This window comes from Streptopelia decaocto (genome assembly GCF_964273445.1).
Source record: "Streptopelia decaocto genome assembly, chromosome: 4".
In the NCBI taxonomy this organism is placed as follows: domain Eukaryota; kingdom Metazoa; phylum Chordata; class Aves; order Columbiformes; family Columbidae; genus Streptopelia; species Streptopelia decaocto.
In genome coordinates, this window is record NC_138658.1 from 21,298,070 (window position 1) to 21,312,657 (window position 14,588).

Sequence of the window (14,588 nt, forward strand, 5' to 3'; positions counted from 1 at the left end):
CCATCAATTTGATAGCCCACAGAAATGGTGAAAGAGTCCCTAATTTTCTCCAACATCTACCTGTGACCACTTATGGAAATCACCATGCCAAAAAGGAAAGGATAAGCCCTCAACATGCAAAAAAAACAGAGAACAAGAATTTCTGCAGGGAATAATAGGAATGCCCTTTACAAAGCAGGGGATGACAACAAGCCCCTGCCAGGCAATAGCAAGCTCTTAGGTGATGTATGTTTTGTGCAGGCTGTCAGCAACTGAAAACAAAAACTCTTTCTTATCATACTGTGTTCCCATTTTTAGTACCCGTCTTCTACTCAGGATGGCCACCCGAGTGATCTAGTCAACATGGAACACCAAGTCCTAAAGCAAAGAGCCACAAACATCAAACCTACTTGTAAATGATAAGGCTTAGCATGATACACCAAGGATGCCTGGGAATAGTGCATTGATCCACAGCAGGAGAGTTAAGGGACGAGCCTTCAGGCTTTAGGGAGATGATTTCAGACCTAGCAAGGACCTGAAACAAGCAAGATCTGCTGTTTTGATCATTGACATCATTTGAATAATTTACACTGCAGTGAATACTTACTCAGGTATAAGCAAGGTTAGATTCCTGTCCAGTGATCCCAATACCATATAAAAAGCTGAATAGCATTTCTGTCCCCCTCCACACCAGTCTAGTACTCTTTTACACACACATTTGTCCAAAACAGACAAAACACTAACAATAATAAAACATTTCACTGTTATTATAATAACTCAACTGCATGAACAAAGAAAACCTCTAGCACTTTAGCTTCTTCATCCATGGGCTAATGGGACAAGTACCATTTTTACTTCACTAAGCATGTTCTACAGCTTGTAAGACCAGGCACTGTGTAGCACTTCAGCTAAATGGACAGAGAGCTTCTTTACATGTTATATTTTTTTCCATATCAAAACAGATGTTGCTTCCTTCAAAAGCTTATCTTCAGTTTGAGCCTAAAATTTAGGCTGAGTTAAAAGCACAGTTGAAACTTACTTAATACATTTGAAAACAAAACATTACAGTATAATCTGTCATTCGTTTTGTTTTGGATGCTTCACTCCTGAAGTGCCCACAGTTAAATTTTACAGCGAAAATAGAATGTAAAACTGCAGGTCTCTCAATATAAAAGTATCAGGCCGATCCCCTGCTAGTGCTGGCCAAGTTGGCATGCTGGCTTCATGTGATGCAATGGCACATATACTGGTTGGCACCCAGAAAAGTAGCACTGCTGTGTTTGCACGGTGTCATATCTCAGCTAATATCCCTGCTTTTGGTGGTTCCAGGTCCAGAACCAAGTCCATCAAAGACAGCTTGTGCTGCACCCGGTTGACATAACCCAAGACAGTTTCCACATTCCACAAAATGGAAAGGCAATCAAATGAAAAAAAGTTCCTCCTTTCTCTTTTTATTTAAATAAAGGCATCGTTAGTAGTACAACTAGGGAAATTTTGTTCTTGCAAATGCAAATGAAATATATTTGTTATACTATAATTTTTCAATTGATGATTCAAGTATTTTGATTGTCAGTAAACATTCCCCTTACCTTCATGTGTGATTTGAGATTGTCCTTGCGTGCACAGCGAAATGGACAGAGAGGACACTGATGACTTTTCAAACCTGTATGAATCACCATGTGCCGTTTCCAGTAACTCTTCCTCTTGATAACCAAGCCACAGATGGGACACTGGAAAGGCTTTCCTCCTTCTTCTTCTGAGGCTTAGCAGAAGGGGGAAGAAAAAGAGAGGATCCTTTACAGCCACTTGTCGAATACTTTCCCCTTGTAAACATACTCAAGATACCATTTTTCAATGCTAGAATTTCATCTGCAAAGAGACACATCAGTTAAACAACAGCATGTACCACAAATTTCAGCTCCTCCCCCTGCAATCCCATTTCCTCTTAATCTAGTTATTCTCCCTCTAAGAAAGGTCATAATTTATAAAGGTTAATGTCCCAAACATCCCTTGGCTAAGCAGCAGAGGATGCTACTCTATTTCACCTAGTCCTAATGTTCCTTATAATTTAACTCAACTGAGATGATGTCTCTCATAATCATCACTTTGCAGTTTCATTTCCTATCAAAGGTTGGTTGTAGTAGGGTATGGAAAATATGCTTAACTTAAAAACTGATCCAGTATCCTGTATCTGATGGTTAGCCAGCAGGGGAGCAGGATATAAAGCAGAGAACAATCCACAACTTAACTGAAAAGCATGCTGGTATTGCATATCAGATATACATATTTAACTCCAGAAGTGAATGACTTCAGAATCCCTGCTGTTGAAAGTGTTTAGTTACAGCTCAAGCAGAAGCTGCCACAACTTCAGCCATCAGGGATCTCAGGTTGTGGGTTTTCTTCTGCTTCTCTAGTTGCCAGTGCTTTAAATCTACTCGCTTACTACATGTTTGCACTGTGTTTTAGTGGCCAATTCACCTAAGATAAGATAAGGCTTTGGTGGCATTTATCAAGCAAATATGGTTAGTCTATCAGGTGTGGAGCCATCTCAAGGTTGAAGGAAAGAGAAATTCCTTGCTGCTGACTTTACACGACTAATCACAAATTCATCTTCTCACCATGATTTCATCTGCTCAGTATAAAGAAAGGCCTACTACTACCATGGAATTTGAAGGTTTTTTCCTCACTGTAAAAGACAGACTATTTTCAAATACCCAGAGCTCAGCAATGTGCATCCTGCCGTTTGGAGTTTCTCTCAGAATATTTAATCTTATTATTATCAGTTATTTCCTTCTGATAAAGATATAGTAAACATCAGAACTAGGTGATAAAAACATCCAGGAAGATTTGTTATATCCTAAAATATAATTCCTGCTATAAGGTATGAAACAAAACCACTGTAATTCAACTGATTAGACAGTCATTATGTAAGTACAAAAAAGGACACGCTATCAAAGCATGAACTTCTGCAAGTTCAGAAATTCTCCTTGTGAAATATTCTGTCATGCTCAACATACTATCAAATTGTTGCCTGCTCTGCATCTCTAAAGAGTGAGCCAAAACCGATCCTATAATTGCATACGTTTCAGTTTTCAAATACCTTTACTTACTTCTTCACAAAAGGCAGAAGAAAGACAACCCACAATAAAAATATGTTGGCAGCATTTTTACCTATCACTTCTTTTCCTTCAGTCACATCTTTTCTCCCGTCTCTGGTTATCATCACAAAGGATCCAGAAAATACATGTGTTACAAGCTATTACCAGTTTTCCACCCAATTAAAAATAAATCTGCAAACAAGATGGATCAATAGTAATTTAGCACATTACAAAATACGCAAAGAACTGGGCTGAATGCACGTGACTTCACCAATAACAATGGCAATTAATGGTACGCAGGAATTACGTCAGTGCTCTCCAAAGCTGAAACATGTTAGCTCTTTACTATACGAACCCCAGCATTAAAAAAAAAAAAAGGCTTCAGCTTTCCTTCATCTCTATTGATGTTTATTTTATGTCACACAGTGTCAATTAATTGGAAAGAGTGACTCCAGTATGGAGAGAATCAGTGAGTGCTTCCCAAAAAACTTCAGGAACAAAACTGCAAGCATTGCAGGCAAAAAGTGACACCAAACATGCATTTAGCCAGTAAATTAGGGTGTGCCACCCACACTCTTTCAATAACAACATCAAAACATTAACAGAGATTCCAGGCTTCCTTTTAAATTTCATCCCAAACACAAGAGCATTTTATAAAATTGGCAATATTTACAAATTCATAGAGAAGTTAGTCTTCTCTGTACCACTTCACAATAACCTATGCAAGTAATGAAAACCTGACATGCCATTTCAGAGGTGACTATGCTCTGATAAGCTATGGCTCCAGCTTCTTGCCTGAGATAATTCTGAGCAAATGGCTCAACATGGTTATTAACATATTTCTCTTTAAAGAGCCTCCATCTTTACTGTTCCTTACTTGTAGACACCTAATTAATCTCATTGAATATTGATCTCATAACTGAGGATAGTTGAAATTAGTGGGTAAGTGAATAAGATTCATAACAACAAAGCAAACTCACCAGTGCCATAAATGTTCAAGTATGAGGGGAAAAAAATACCTCTCAAGCTAGGCCTACTGGGAAAAGAGGTCCCTCTCAGGGAACAAGACAAAAACCCCATGGCTCAAGGAGCGATCAGACACACACAAAATGATAAAATATTATAAAATGAAATACTGTTTTCTGCTTTTAGTGCCATAAGATTGTAGGTGCAAAAGGAATCAGGAATGTGTGATATTTATTATCATGGCATAAACACATGCTCAACTGCCCTACTCAACTTCTACAGAAGTGAAGTCTTCAATCAAAAGTCACTAAACAGTGACCTCTTTTTGCAAGCTGCATTCCTCCATGTTTGAAGGAATCCAGGAGTCTCGCTTTCCATAATCAACATCCATATATGCTAACCAACAGCTTGCTTTTTATTTTCAGTCAGTTAATTATTTAGAAAAGAAAACCTTAATAGCATATCAGAAAAGGGACTTAGAGAACTTCTGTAATGAACATTACACTATAAAGTTTGCTTGGATGCCAACTGGCATTGGCCCAGTGCATATGAACTGAAAGGGAACACCCTTCCTCTTGGGATACTAGTCCCATATATTATAAAAAGTGAGTAGTTATTCCTTGGTTACCAAGGACCTGAGGCAGTCAGCCCCCATTTGTCATCTTTTAGCAGCAGTATGCTTTGGCCTTCCACAAAGAGAATAGTTACTAGGAATTTGCTGCATCCCAGCTAGTTTATTAAGTGCTGGTCCTACCAGCACACTTGCACAGAGCACTCCCCTAGTATAAGCTGCACAGACAAATCCTGTAGTTTGTTGGTCAAACACAGAATCTGGATTTTACTACAACCATTTACTTTTCCCCAGTAGAAATTTATGATGTCAGCAGCTTTTTCTTCAGCAGGGAATAAAATAATAACTTCAAATACATTTTAACCTTCCTCCTTTTCTATGCATAGCTGACTGCCTTTTATGAAGGCCAGTCTTCACGGGGAAAGTAATGTTAAATTCACGCCCACAGTCACACTGGTGTAGCCAGTGTGGGTATTCCTATTACCACACAAAAGGACCTTTTTTTGGTTTAGCTTATGTTACTCCAAAAAGAACTTAATCTAAGCTCATGAAAACCTTAGGCCAGACCCATGCCAAAAATAGTTTGCCACTTTAATTGCCTTGGCAAAACACACCAGCAAAGCATTTGTAGAACACATGTTAACTCAGAGGAAAAAACTGGTACTGGCTGCACCTCATCGCATCCCGCCTGCTCTTCCTCCAAGGGAGGAATGAGCACTGCCATCCATGCAATAGCTTCTACACTGTGAGTTTTTAAGAGTCACGCAGGGACAGATCAGACCTCATCATATCCCTAAACAAAAAGGCTAGGTTGGAAAGATGGCAGTGCAATTATACAGTGTCCATGTCAGGCTTCATGTCTGTCCACCAGTTTGCTCCACCTGTACAGTCAAGCGAGTAAACATGATAAAACTCAGCCTGATAAACCTCCAATATTCTGAACCACTTGAGCAATTGTACATCTCGTGAAGATACCTGACATGCTTCCTTCCCTTCTGTAGCAGAGCATCACTGCAGGGACAACACCAAAACCTGAAGCCTGTATGTTCTACCAGAAATACGAACCTGTGATGTGAACTTCTTACAGAAAGAGATGAAAGAAATCTTAGTTTTCCTAATTTTGAAGATAGATCACTTAAATTTCCCTGCATGGCTTACCAGTTCTTGAAAGCTTTTGTTAACAAGACTGTTTCTTCTCATTCCCTGTAAGCCTGATTCCCTGACTGCTGACAGCTAGAACTAGTGGAGGGAAGTGTAAAATGGTTCTTGTTGAGCAAATTAGAGAAATGCAGTTTGCTTTTTTGGAAAATGACAAAGGATTGTAAAAGACCAAACATGAAATTTGTTCATGCTGCTGCAAAAAATTTTAATGAAAAGTGGCAACATAATAATATACTCTGGTAAATTAGGACAGGTTAGTAAGGATTATACAAAAGTCCATTTGTGACAGAGACAGCAGGAGGGAGAATTCTCCCTTGTCCAGTATTTCAAAAGCACTAGTTTTGTACATGCTCACTGATACCATGAGCTCCCTAACAGAGATTATTTGATCTTCTCCATTAAATATTTTTTGTGGACTTATTCTGAATTTGTTGAGAGGGGGAAATACCATTGTAAGGAATTAAAAAAAAAAAAAAAGTGTACTGAACTGTACACTCATATCTTTCAAATATGGAAACCTTTGTGACAGTTTGGCCTTCAAGTGGCATTTTAAAAAGCTCTTCTGTCATTTACCTAAAGTACCTATTTCTTATTTTCATAATACAGGGAACCAAAGCAAGTCCAGACCCCCCGAAGAGGTGTTATATAAGCCTATAGCAAAACAAATACATTCTCCTTAGTGGCTCAAACTGTATCCATACCTGTATTAGTGGGTTTGGATGCTCTTCCCTTAGGGACTGGCAGTAACAATAATTCCAAAGACTGTGGTGGAGTTGCTTTCTCTTGCTTCATCTCTGAAAGCTGCAGGGGATCCTCAGCAACCAGTGATTTCTTCTTCTCAGCCAACAAAGTGCCTGCAGCCCTTGCAGCAACCTCCTTGAGAAGGGCAGCTGAAGAGGTCATAGAAGCCAGAGAAAGGAAAGAACTAGCTGGAGGCGGGTGCTCCTGCCCAGGAGTCATGCTTCTTTCACTTACTTTCTTAGATAAAGCTGCTAACGTGGAGCTGGCTGACTGAGAACTAAACGGTGAGGAAAAGGATTCAAATCTTACAGTGTCTTCAGTCCTTGAAAGTGATTTGTCCTGCAGAACAGCGTTGGCTGCAGCTTTCAGTTTCAGGATAGCTGAATCAGGGGACAAACCACAGGTGGTGGTTGAGTTTGGCAACCACTTACCTTGATTCCAAATAAAGTGACTACTTGCATTGTATTGGTCACTTTGTTCCTGTTTCTCAGCAAGCTTTCTGGCAAGAACACTCAGCTGCTGGGCATGATGAGCAGGTGGAGAGAAGGAGAGATTTGAGCCAAGACTTACAGGGGACTCAACTCTGCCATTGACTGTAACAGCAGCATCCAGCTTGAGGGAGCCAGCCTCCAGCAGCCGCCTCAAATTACTGCTCAGTGGCTTATTTGGACCAGGAGGTTCTTCTTCACACAGAGATGACACATCAGGAGAAAGGTGCTCTTTGCTCTGTAATGTGTCTCTTAGTGCCTCATTTTCAATGGTTCCCAGCTCTGCTGTGTTGCTGCTAGGAGTTGCACTTCCCAAAGAAGTATCTGGGGAAGTGGACTGTTCTTGGATTCTGTCCTCAAGAGACAACTTAAAGTTCTCCTGGACTTCTCCATATGATGCTTCTGAAGGAGTTTCTGAAGAATTTCCAAACCAGCGTTCTTCTTCACTGAGTTCACCTTCCACTTCTTCCTGTCTGGTACCATCTGTGTGGAACCAAGAACAACAGTATTATTCCCAAATCTGCGTAAAATAGCTTCTTAGCATGAAGTATGCCTGGCCTCTGCATGACCCTCCTGAATAGTCTCCTAACATCCCCCTAAAGTGCATGGACTCGGCATCAGCCTGGATTGATTGACCAGGAAAATGGTTTTTGAAAATAAGTGTTTCTTTGAAGCCTGTCATCCTTCAGTCAGCATAACTAGAACAGCTAAAACTGCAACAATACAAATATACATAATATATTCATGTATTGCAAATTCTTCATTATCAGTATAGTCTGTACGTCCTGTAAAATATTATGAACTCTGTGGTATAAAGCAGGGATTTAACAGGCCTAGAAATTACTGGATACTTGTGTCTCTGTGCAGCTGGCATAGGCAAGCCTTCAAAAGCAGATCAGGTGTGTAGCTGCTCAAAGTAGTTTCTTCCAGTGACTTTAAATCTCAGCCCAATCCTGCAGTGACCCCTATCTAAAATAAATTTGTGCTGATAATACACAATTCATTCCTGAATAGCTGAAATGACTAACACATCAAAGGCAAGCTACAGCTCTCATCTCTCCAACTATTTGGGAAAAGAATATATCACATGCACAAAACTAAACTTTGGGTTTTTTTCTTCTTATATAGACATTACCTGCTTGTCACTCTTCATTCATGTAAAAGTTTTAAAGATCATCCAAAACTTGGTGGGAGGGGGGAGAGGGGAGGGGGGGGGAGGAAAAAAAAAAGTAAAAACCCTGTTGGTCTCAATGCAGTTAGTTACATTTTCTCCTCTCTGTTAACTACAACACATCTAGTCCCTCCCGAGACCTAACTGGCAGCGTTTAAAGCACTGTGATCCTGGATTGCTCTTCTTCCTGATAGGTATTCAAAGTCACACAAATATGACCAAGACTTATTTTGCAGATCTTGCTGGCCCATCAGAACGTAGTCAAGAACAATAGCACTGCTAGAATTAAATTCATGTTATCTTCTCTTGCCAGATACCTCTCGCATTTCTTGCTTTTAGACTCAATGTCCCAAGCTACAAAAGAATCTTTGTAATCATACTACAGCAAAACAAAGGGATTTAATATAACCCTCCACTGACATGTGGGAAATAATACTGCATGATATGTACTGTATCTATGATCATGTATTATTCCCAGATTCCCTATTTAATTCTGGCAAACTACAAAACTTGGAGAGAAGCTGATGAAGAAAAACTTAGATTTATATTATTGCTTTGATCCAATTAATTTAAGGGGGGAAAATCCAGCCAGCTGTATCAGAAGTGTATAGATACCAACATATACTCTGAAAGGAAAGGGTTTTTTTAATGTCATACAGAATATGAGGAATAGTCTCACAATAAGTTCCTTTTTCTCAAAACTCTTTGTAAAAAAATTCACCAGTGTTTTAAGAGCCCACAATAAAAGCACTTAATTACCTTTGATTAGTCATTTAAGCAGAGGAGGGCTACCATCTTTCCTATTCAAAACAAAGAAAAGCTGAGCAAAGCCCAAAGTACTTACTTAAAATTATGTTTACATTATCCAACTTAACATCACAGGCATGGCAAGGTTAACAATAACACGCGCATAAAGGCCAATACATGTACATTCAAATAAAGATAGATCATAATCAGCTGAACCAGCACTTATGCTGGTTAGAGGAGAACTGAATGTATTCCCTTTCCACCCCGTGAACACTAAAAAGTAACTTGAGGCATGTCTGTATAGTTAGGTGTAGTCAGATGAGATATCCATCCACTCATCCCAGATGCAAACAAGTTCTAGATCCAAAAATTACAGTTTGAGAGATATTTAAGCGTAAATGGTTAAAAGAGGAAGTGGGTTTCTGGTTTACAGAAATCTCCAGTTTACTAAACCCCTGAACTTCTCTGTTCCTTGCCAAGTACGTCAATTTCTTAACGTTGATTTGTTTCCTAGTTGCAACCAGCCTTTAAAATACCAGCTAAATAGCACTGTTTTACAAAACTCTCAATGTTGTTCATCCTACTTGCACCAGAAATTAATTATTCCTTCTCTCCTGCACCTATTTTTGCTCTAACCATAAAAGTAATGTCCTGCATATATTTTCATTATCGATCCCTCTTCTCTAAAGCTGACATCTCAGGGAACACTCACAGTATCTCAGGAACAGGACACTGGTATTTGAAGTTGATGGTAAGGGGTGAGGAAAGGAAATACATCTGCTACAGCAGGGATGCAACACAGCTTTCCTTGACAGTAACACAACTACACTATGCCTAGAACAAAAACAACAATAAAGTAGCGATAGCAGAAGGGACAGGAGCAGGACATGGATTGCCTTTCCTTCTCCAGACACACACGTTCTCTGTTGGTCTTGCCTATATGAAAGGCAGACACCAACGTTTTATTGACAGGGAGCAGCAGGAGTGCAGTACTCTTCATTTAAAGGTTTGCTACCAAGTCCAGAATTTCCCTCCTCTTTGGGTGAGAGCTCCCCCTCCTGTTGCTAATCTACCTGTAACCACTCAAGCACTTCCAAATCTTCAAGCAGTCTCCATAACAAAGGGCAAATTTCCTCGCAGCATCTCTATCCCCAAAGCCAGCTGTTTGGTTTTTTTTTTTCCACCAGTGCAGTTTCTTCTGTACCCAGAAACCAGATCTCTAACTGCTGACACAGTTCTGATTTTCCTCTTCTCAGTAATTCCTTCAGTTGCTGCAGTATCAAGCCCATTGTACTTTAAGGCTGTAAGGTTAATGCTGAAAAGGCCAGCATCAGTGTCTCATCATCAGCTCAGTCAAGCCCTCTTTTAAACACCAGTGAATTGATTTAGAAGAGTGGCAATTTCATTTCTAAGCAAAGTTGCCATTCATGGCCTTCAGGGAAGGTTTTCAATTCACATCGACTTGTCAGTCTGTGAGTTTGAACAAGCTTGTGAACTCCAGGAGAAATCAGCCCAATCCACCAACTCCCCTACAATTTCAAATTAAAGAAAACCCTCCCGCAGAACTCAGAGACTTCATGGGATACCCAGACCAGCTTTGCCTGAAACAGGAGCCAACTTCTATGTGTCTGTCAAGAAACTTCAGCTGTTTTTCAGGTCTGTGGCAGAAGATCTGCATGAGACATTTTTCCCTTCTCTTGTAACACAGCTAAGGAGCTCCAGTGAAAAGTCCTTGAAAGCCAGGAATAGAAATGTAATACCACATTTAAATTTCTTCTCTCCACCATAAATATACTGTAGTTTTTATTACAGAATTACTTATGGACATTAAGCTACTGGCGTTTCATTTCTATTGCAACCTGAAATGCTAAGAATGGTTAAGAAACCACACAGAAGTTGCAAAGGAGGAAAAAGTAACTTCAGAGTTAGGGGCAAATCTGCACCAACTTCATTTGGAACAAGAGCTGGCTAGCAATCTCACCAACTTTTACCGAGTAACCGTTCATGAGATTGCCTCTTCTCAACATGATTCAAGAGTCAAGACCTGTCAACACTTCTCTTTCCTGGTTTCCATGGCAGTTCTGGAGAGAGAACTGCTTCCCAAACCATTTATCACTGGCAGAGGTCCTGCATGCTTCGGGACAGCCCATCACACAGCACCCCGGAGCCTCACACAAGTACTTCTCACTCCTGTCAGAGACAGCAAAAGGCACCAAAATACTGTTGGGCAGCCGCTGCCAGTGATGTAGCCCAATATCAAACAATCTCTGGCAAAGCCACACATGTGTGCTGAAGCACTGTTTGAAGAAGCGCCAGTTTCCCTCACTCGCCCACTCATCTGCTTGTTTTCAAACACAGAAAAGTTCTGTTTCCTCTTCAAGAGATCAGTTTGAGAGAAAAATCTTGTTGATCCCAAAGTATGTTATTTCACTTTGTGAGCATCTGCCCTTTTACTTACAGTAGTGATTAGAATTTGACCCTGATATGACTTGAAATGTAAATATTAACTTGCCCAAACTACTTCTATCTGAAAACTGAAAAAGACAAACATGTTTGTTGATTTATATCTGAGTCACCCAATTCAAATGCGGGAAACTTTAACTGTATGAAACATAATATACACATGCCATTCACAAAACTGGCAAGTCTGAGATGATCCACAGTTCTACTTTGCAGGACTTGGAGTGGAGAAATATGAACGCAGTAGGCTAGATCGAGAAACAGCCTGTGTAGCAAAAGGAAACAGGAACAGTCTCCAGGTTATGGCACTGAGCGACAGACATGGGATGTGAAAACATAATTGAAAGAACTCCATTTGGATCACCAGAGATTATCTGATAAGAGGCTACAGTTAAAGAACCCACTCCAAAGAGACTGAATTTTCATGGTAATAGGGACAAAGTTGCACTTTAATCATTCAGTGCAATGAGTAAAGAACTTCAATACAGAATTAACATTGCAAATCCATATGCTACAGTGATATGAAACATATGGAAATTGTAATTATGGGATTACAGAATGAAAATTAAATGTAGAAGTAGGTAGAAGTCAAATCATTTAAAAAAAAAAAATGTGCACAGGAAAATCGCTGATGAGATAAATTAGGTAAGATTGCCCTAACTTCAGCAGTTACATTTCAAGAAAAATCTGGGAATATACAGGACCAGTATTTAAAGGGACAGGAAAGCCAAACCTCATCTTTATTATCTTGATATCAAATATCTTAATCTATATAAGGATTTCAGATATGTTCATTCAAGTTTGTGTCAATCTAAATAAAGTTAAAATTGCATTTGTTGGCTCTTTGGCACCCAGATCATCTTCCTAATTTGTTGCCCCAACAGCTTATCTTATTCCATCTCTAACATCTATCATAAACCATTCTCTGTATTTTCTACACTAAACACTACTGAAAGAGCTAGGATTAAGTGATAGGTTTACACTGGGGAACTGAGGAGCTCTGCAAAGATACCTAAAGAATTTAAAAGGACACATCAAACTTAAATGAAGGAGTTCTGAGGAAACACAGATTCGGATGAGCGAGCAGATTAAGGCCAAGAAAATAGGCAGATGCATCAAAAATAAGGCAAAGACAACAACTGAGCAACCTAGAACTTAGCCTCATATGACTTTTATCAAGAATAGCAAGAAAATGGGAATGAATGAGAAGCAGCAGCTGACAACCAAGAAGGCACAGACATCTATAAAGGCATTTAACTAGTCATGGACAAGGAAGAAGTGAAGCAAATAGTAAACTAGTGTGTTCATATTTGGCGTCCTGATGGCTTCCCATGTCCTACTCCCTCCTGTCTGCTTTCTTATATCCCTCAAATAAGGATTAGGGATCAGACCAAAGTTCATTCTTCTCACAGTCCACCTCAGAACACCCTCTCTTTACAGGTTCCATTATAACTGTTATCATCAGCATACTATCCAAATAAGAGTAGTTTACCATCACATGATGGCTGCACATTCCAGAAGAGAACACAAGGCCAATGATGTCTCCATCTTAGTTCTGTGACAGTCAGTCAATTTACGCCCTTTAGAACTGGAATACAGAAGGATGCTCACTTCCTTCAGCCAAACACACTAAGTACCACTGGCACAGAAACCTTGAAATTTGCCAGAAACTTGTTTGCTAGCCATCCTGGGTAGAACACATTTAGTGGAACATGGAAAAAAGAAGCCATATTGGAGAAGCTCCAGGATGAAATTAGAAGAGATTAACTTGAAGTCCTAAGTGCAAACAGCACATTCAGAGAGAACTATCATCCACAAAAGTGTCACATCAGAATTTAGTGCAGACCAGATAATACAAAGGAGAAAAGAATGAAGGACCTAAGGACTGAATATAGTAGATACCTTTAGGTAAACTATGTACACGGTGTAAGTGCATAATTTCAGCAACGGGAAGAAATAGTTACAACAGATCACTTGCTAATATCACATCATTTTCTAATTCACATCTTCTCTGAATGTCAGCTTCACATAAACCCTTGCTGGCTTCACAATCGGATCCTACAGAAAGTGGCACGTATAGGCCTAAAAATGGCAGTCATATATGGGAAGTCTCTTCTGTGGTATCCTATATAAATTGCTCAGCCTAGCTGCCTACAAACTATGCTTTTCGTATTCAGGTTGTTTTTTAAACATTTCCAACAAAAAGAAGTGAATGTCATTTCTTTGGGCTGTACAACCTTTGTGGGTTCCCACACCCACCAGACCATGTGGATGTGAATGCTGTAGGACTGCTCTGGAGAAACTGGGCAGAGTGTGCACCAGCATCCCACGGGCTCCACCTCTAAAAAGCACTTACAGCTCCATCTGATTGGACTATACATCCAGAGCAGCAGCTATGTTGACTTTCCCATAGGGGTGCTTGCAAGAAAATCATTATTTTAATAAGGACACAAAGGCCTGCCTTAACTCCTTTTATTATATCAACAGCAACAAAGAAAACCTAGAAGTCACAGTTGCATAAACAGCCATGTGCTAGAGTGCCCTCAGTCCCCCATTTTCCCTCCATGAATTCTGTGACCTATAATAGGTAAGCGGCACAGAAAGTCACTGTCCTCTTTCAGTGGAATTTCTGGCTCACTCACTTATCAACGGGATGATTATTCAACTCTTGACCTCATCACAAAATGGTTCTAGCAGCGTTGCTGGTGAACCAAATTTCTCTATTGTAGGATGACCTAAAGAGAGCAGCACAGCTGCAAGAAGAAACTGCCAAAAAGCCATATCTCTTCTGTTCTGTACTTCTCCCCTGTGTTTAAGATGTGTGAAAATACTCACACAATTAGACAGGAAAAGAAACCCTAGGTAGGACTCTGTATTTCATCTCCACATCTTCTAAAATAATGATTTTCCTAACTGGAGGGAAGGAAGAGAGGGGAAAAGAAAGGCACAGCTTTTAAATACAAGGCATAGATCCTGTACTTTTATCCCTAACTTAAAGTGACTTTGAAAAAATCCACTTACAAGAAAACCCCAGAATATTCACCTACCAATTTATCTAGTAGTGCTTTTTAAAAAAAAAGGGGGCTTCAAGATGAACAAGATTAAAGAAAAACATGTTACTCACTTTGCAGTAACTGGAAGTCTCGAAGATGCTTTGCCCATATGCACAAACAACTATGAATGTGCAGAAAAAATATGCATTCAGG

At 39.7% G+C, this 14,588-nt stretch overlaps 1 protein-coding gene across 3 annotated transcripts in view; it reads right to left on the reverse strand.

Moving 5' to 3' along the window:
* ZNF827 (zinc finger protein 827) overlaps window positions 1–14,588 on the reverse strand; it is a 107,223-nt gene that overhangs the window by 74,175 nt on the left and 18,460 nt on the right. For all 3 annotated transcript variants that reach the window (XM_082052160.1, XM_082052162.1, XM_082052161.1), the window contains exons 2-3: window positions 6,477–7,487; window positions 1,569–1,741 (exon numbers count right to left, since the gene is read on the reverse strand). In XM_082052160.1, coding sequence (XP_081908286.1) covers window positions 1,569–1,741; window positions 6,477–7,487 — 1,184 coding nt within the window. The remainder of the gene's footprint in view (window positions 1–1,568; window positions 1,742–6,476; window positions 7,488–14,588) is intronic.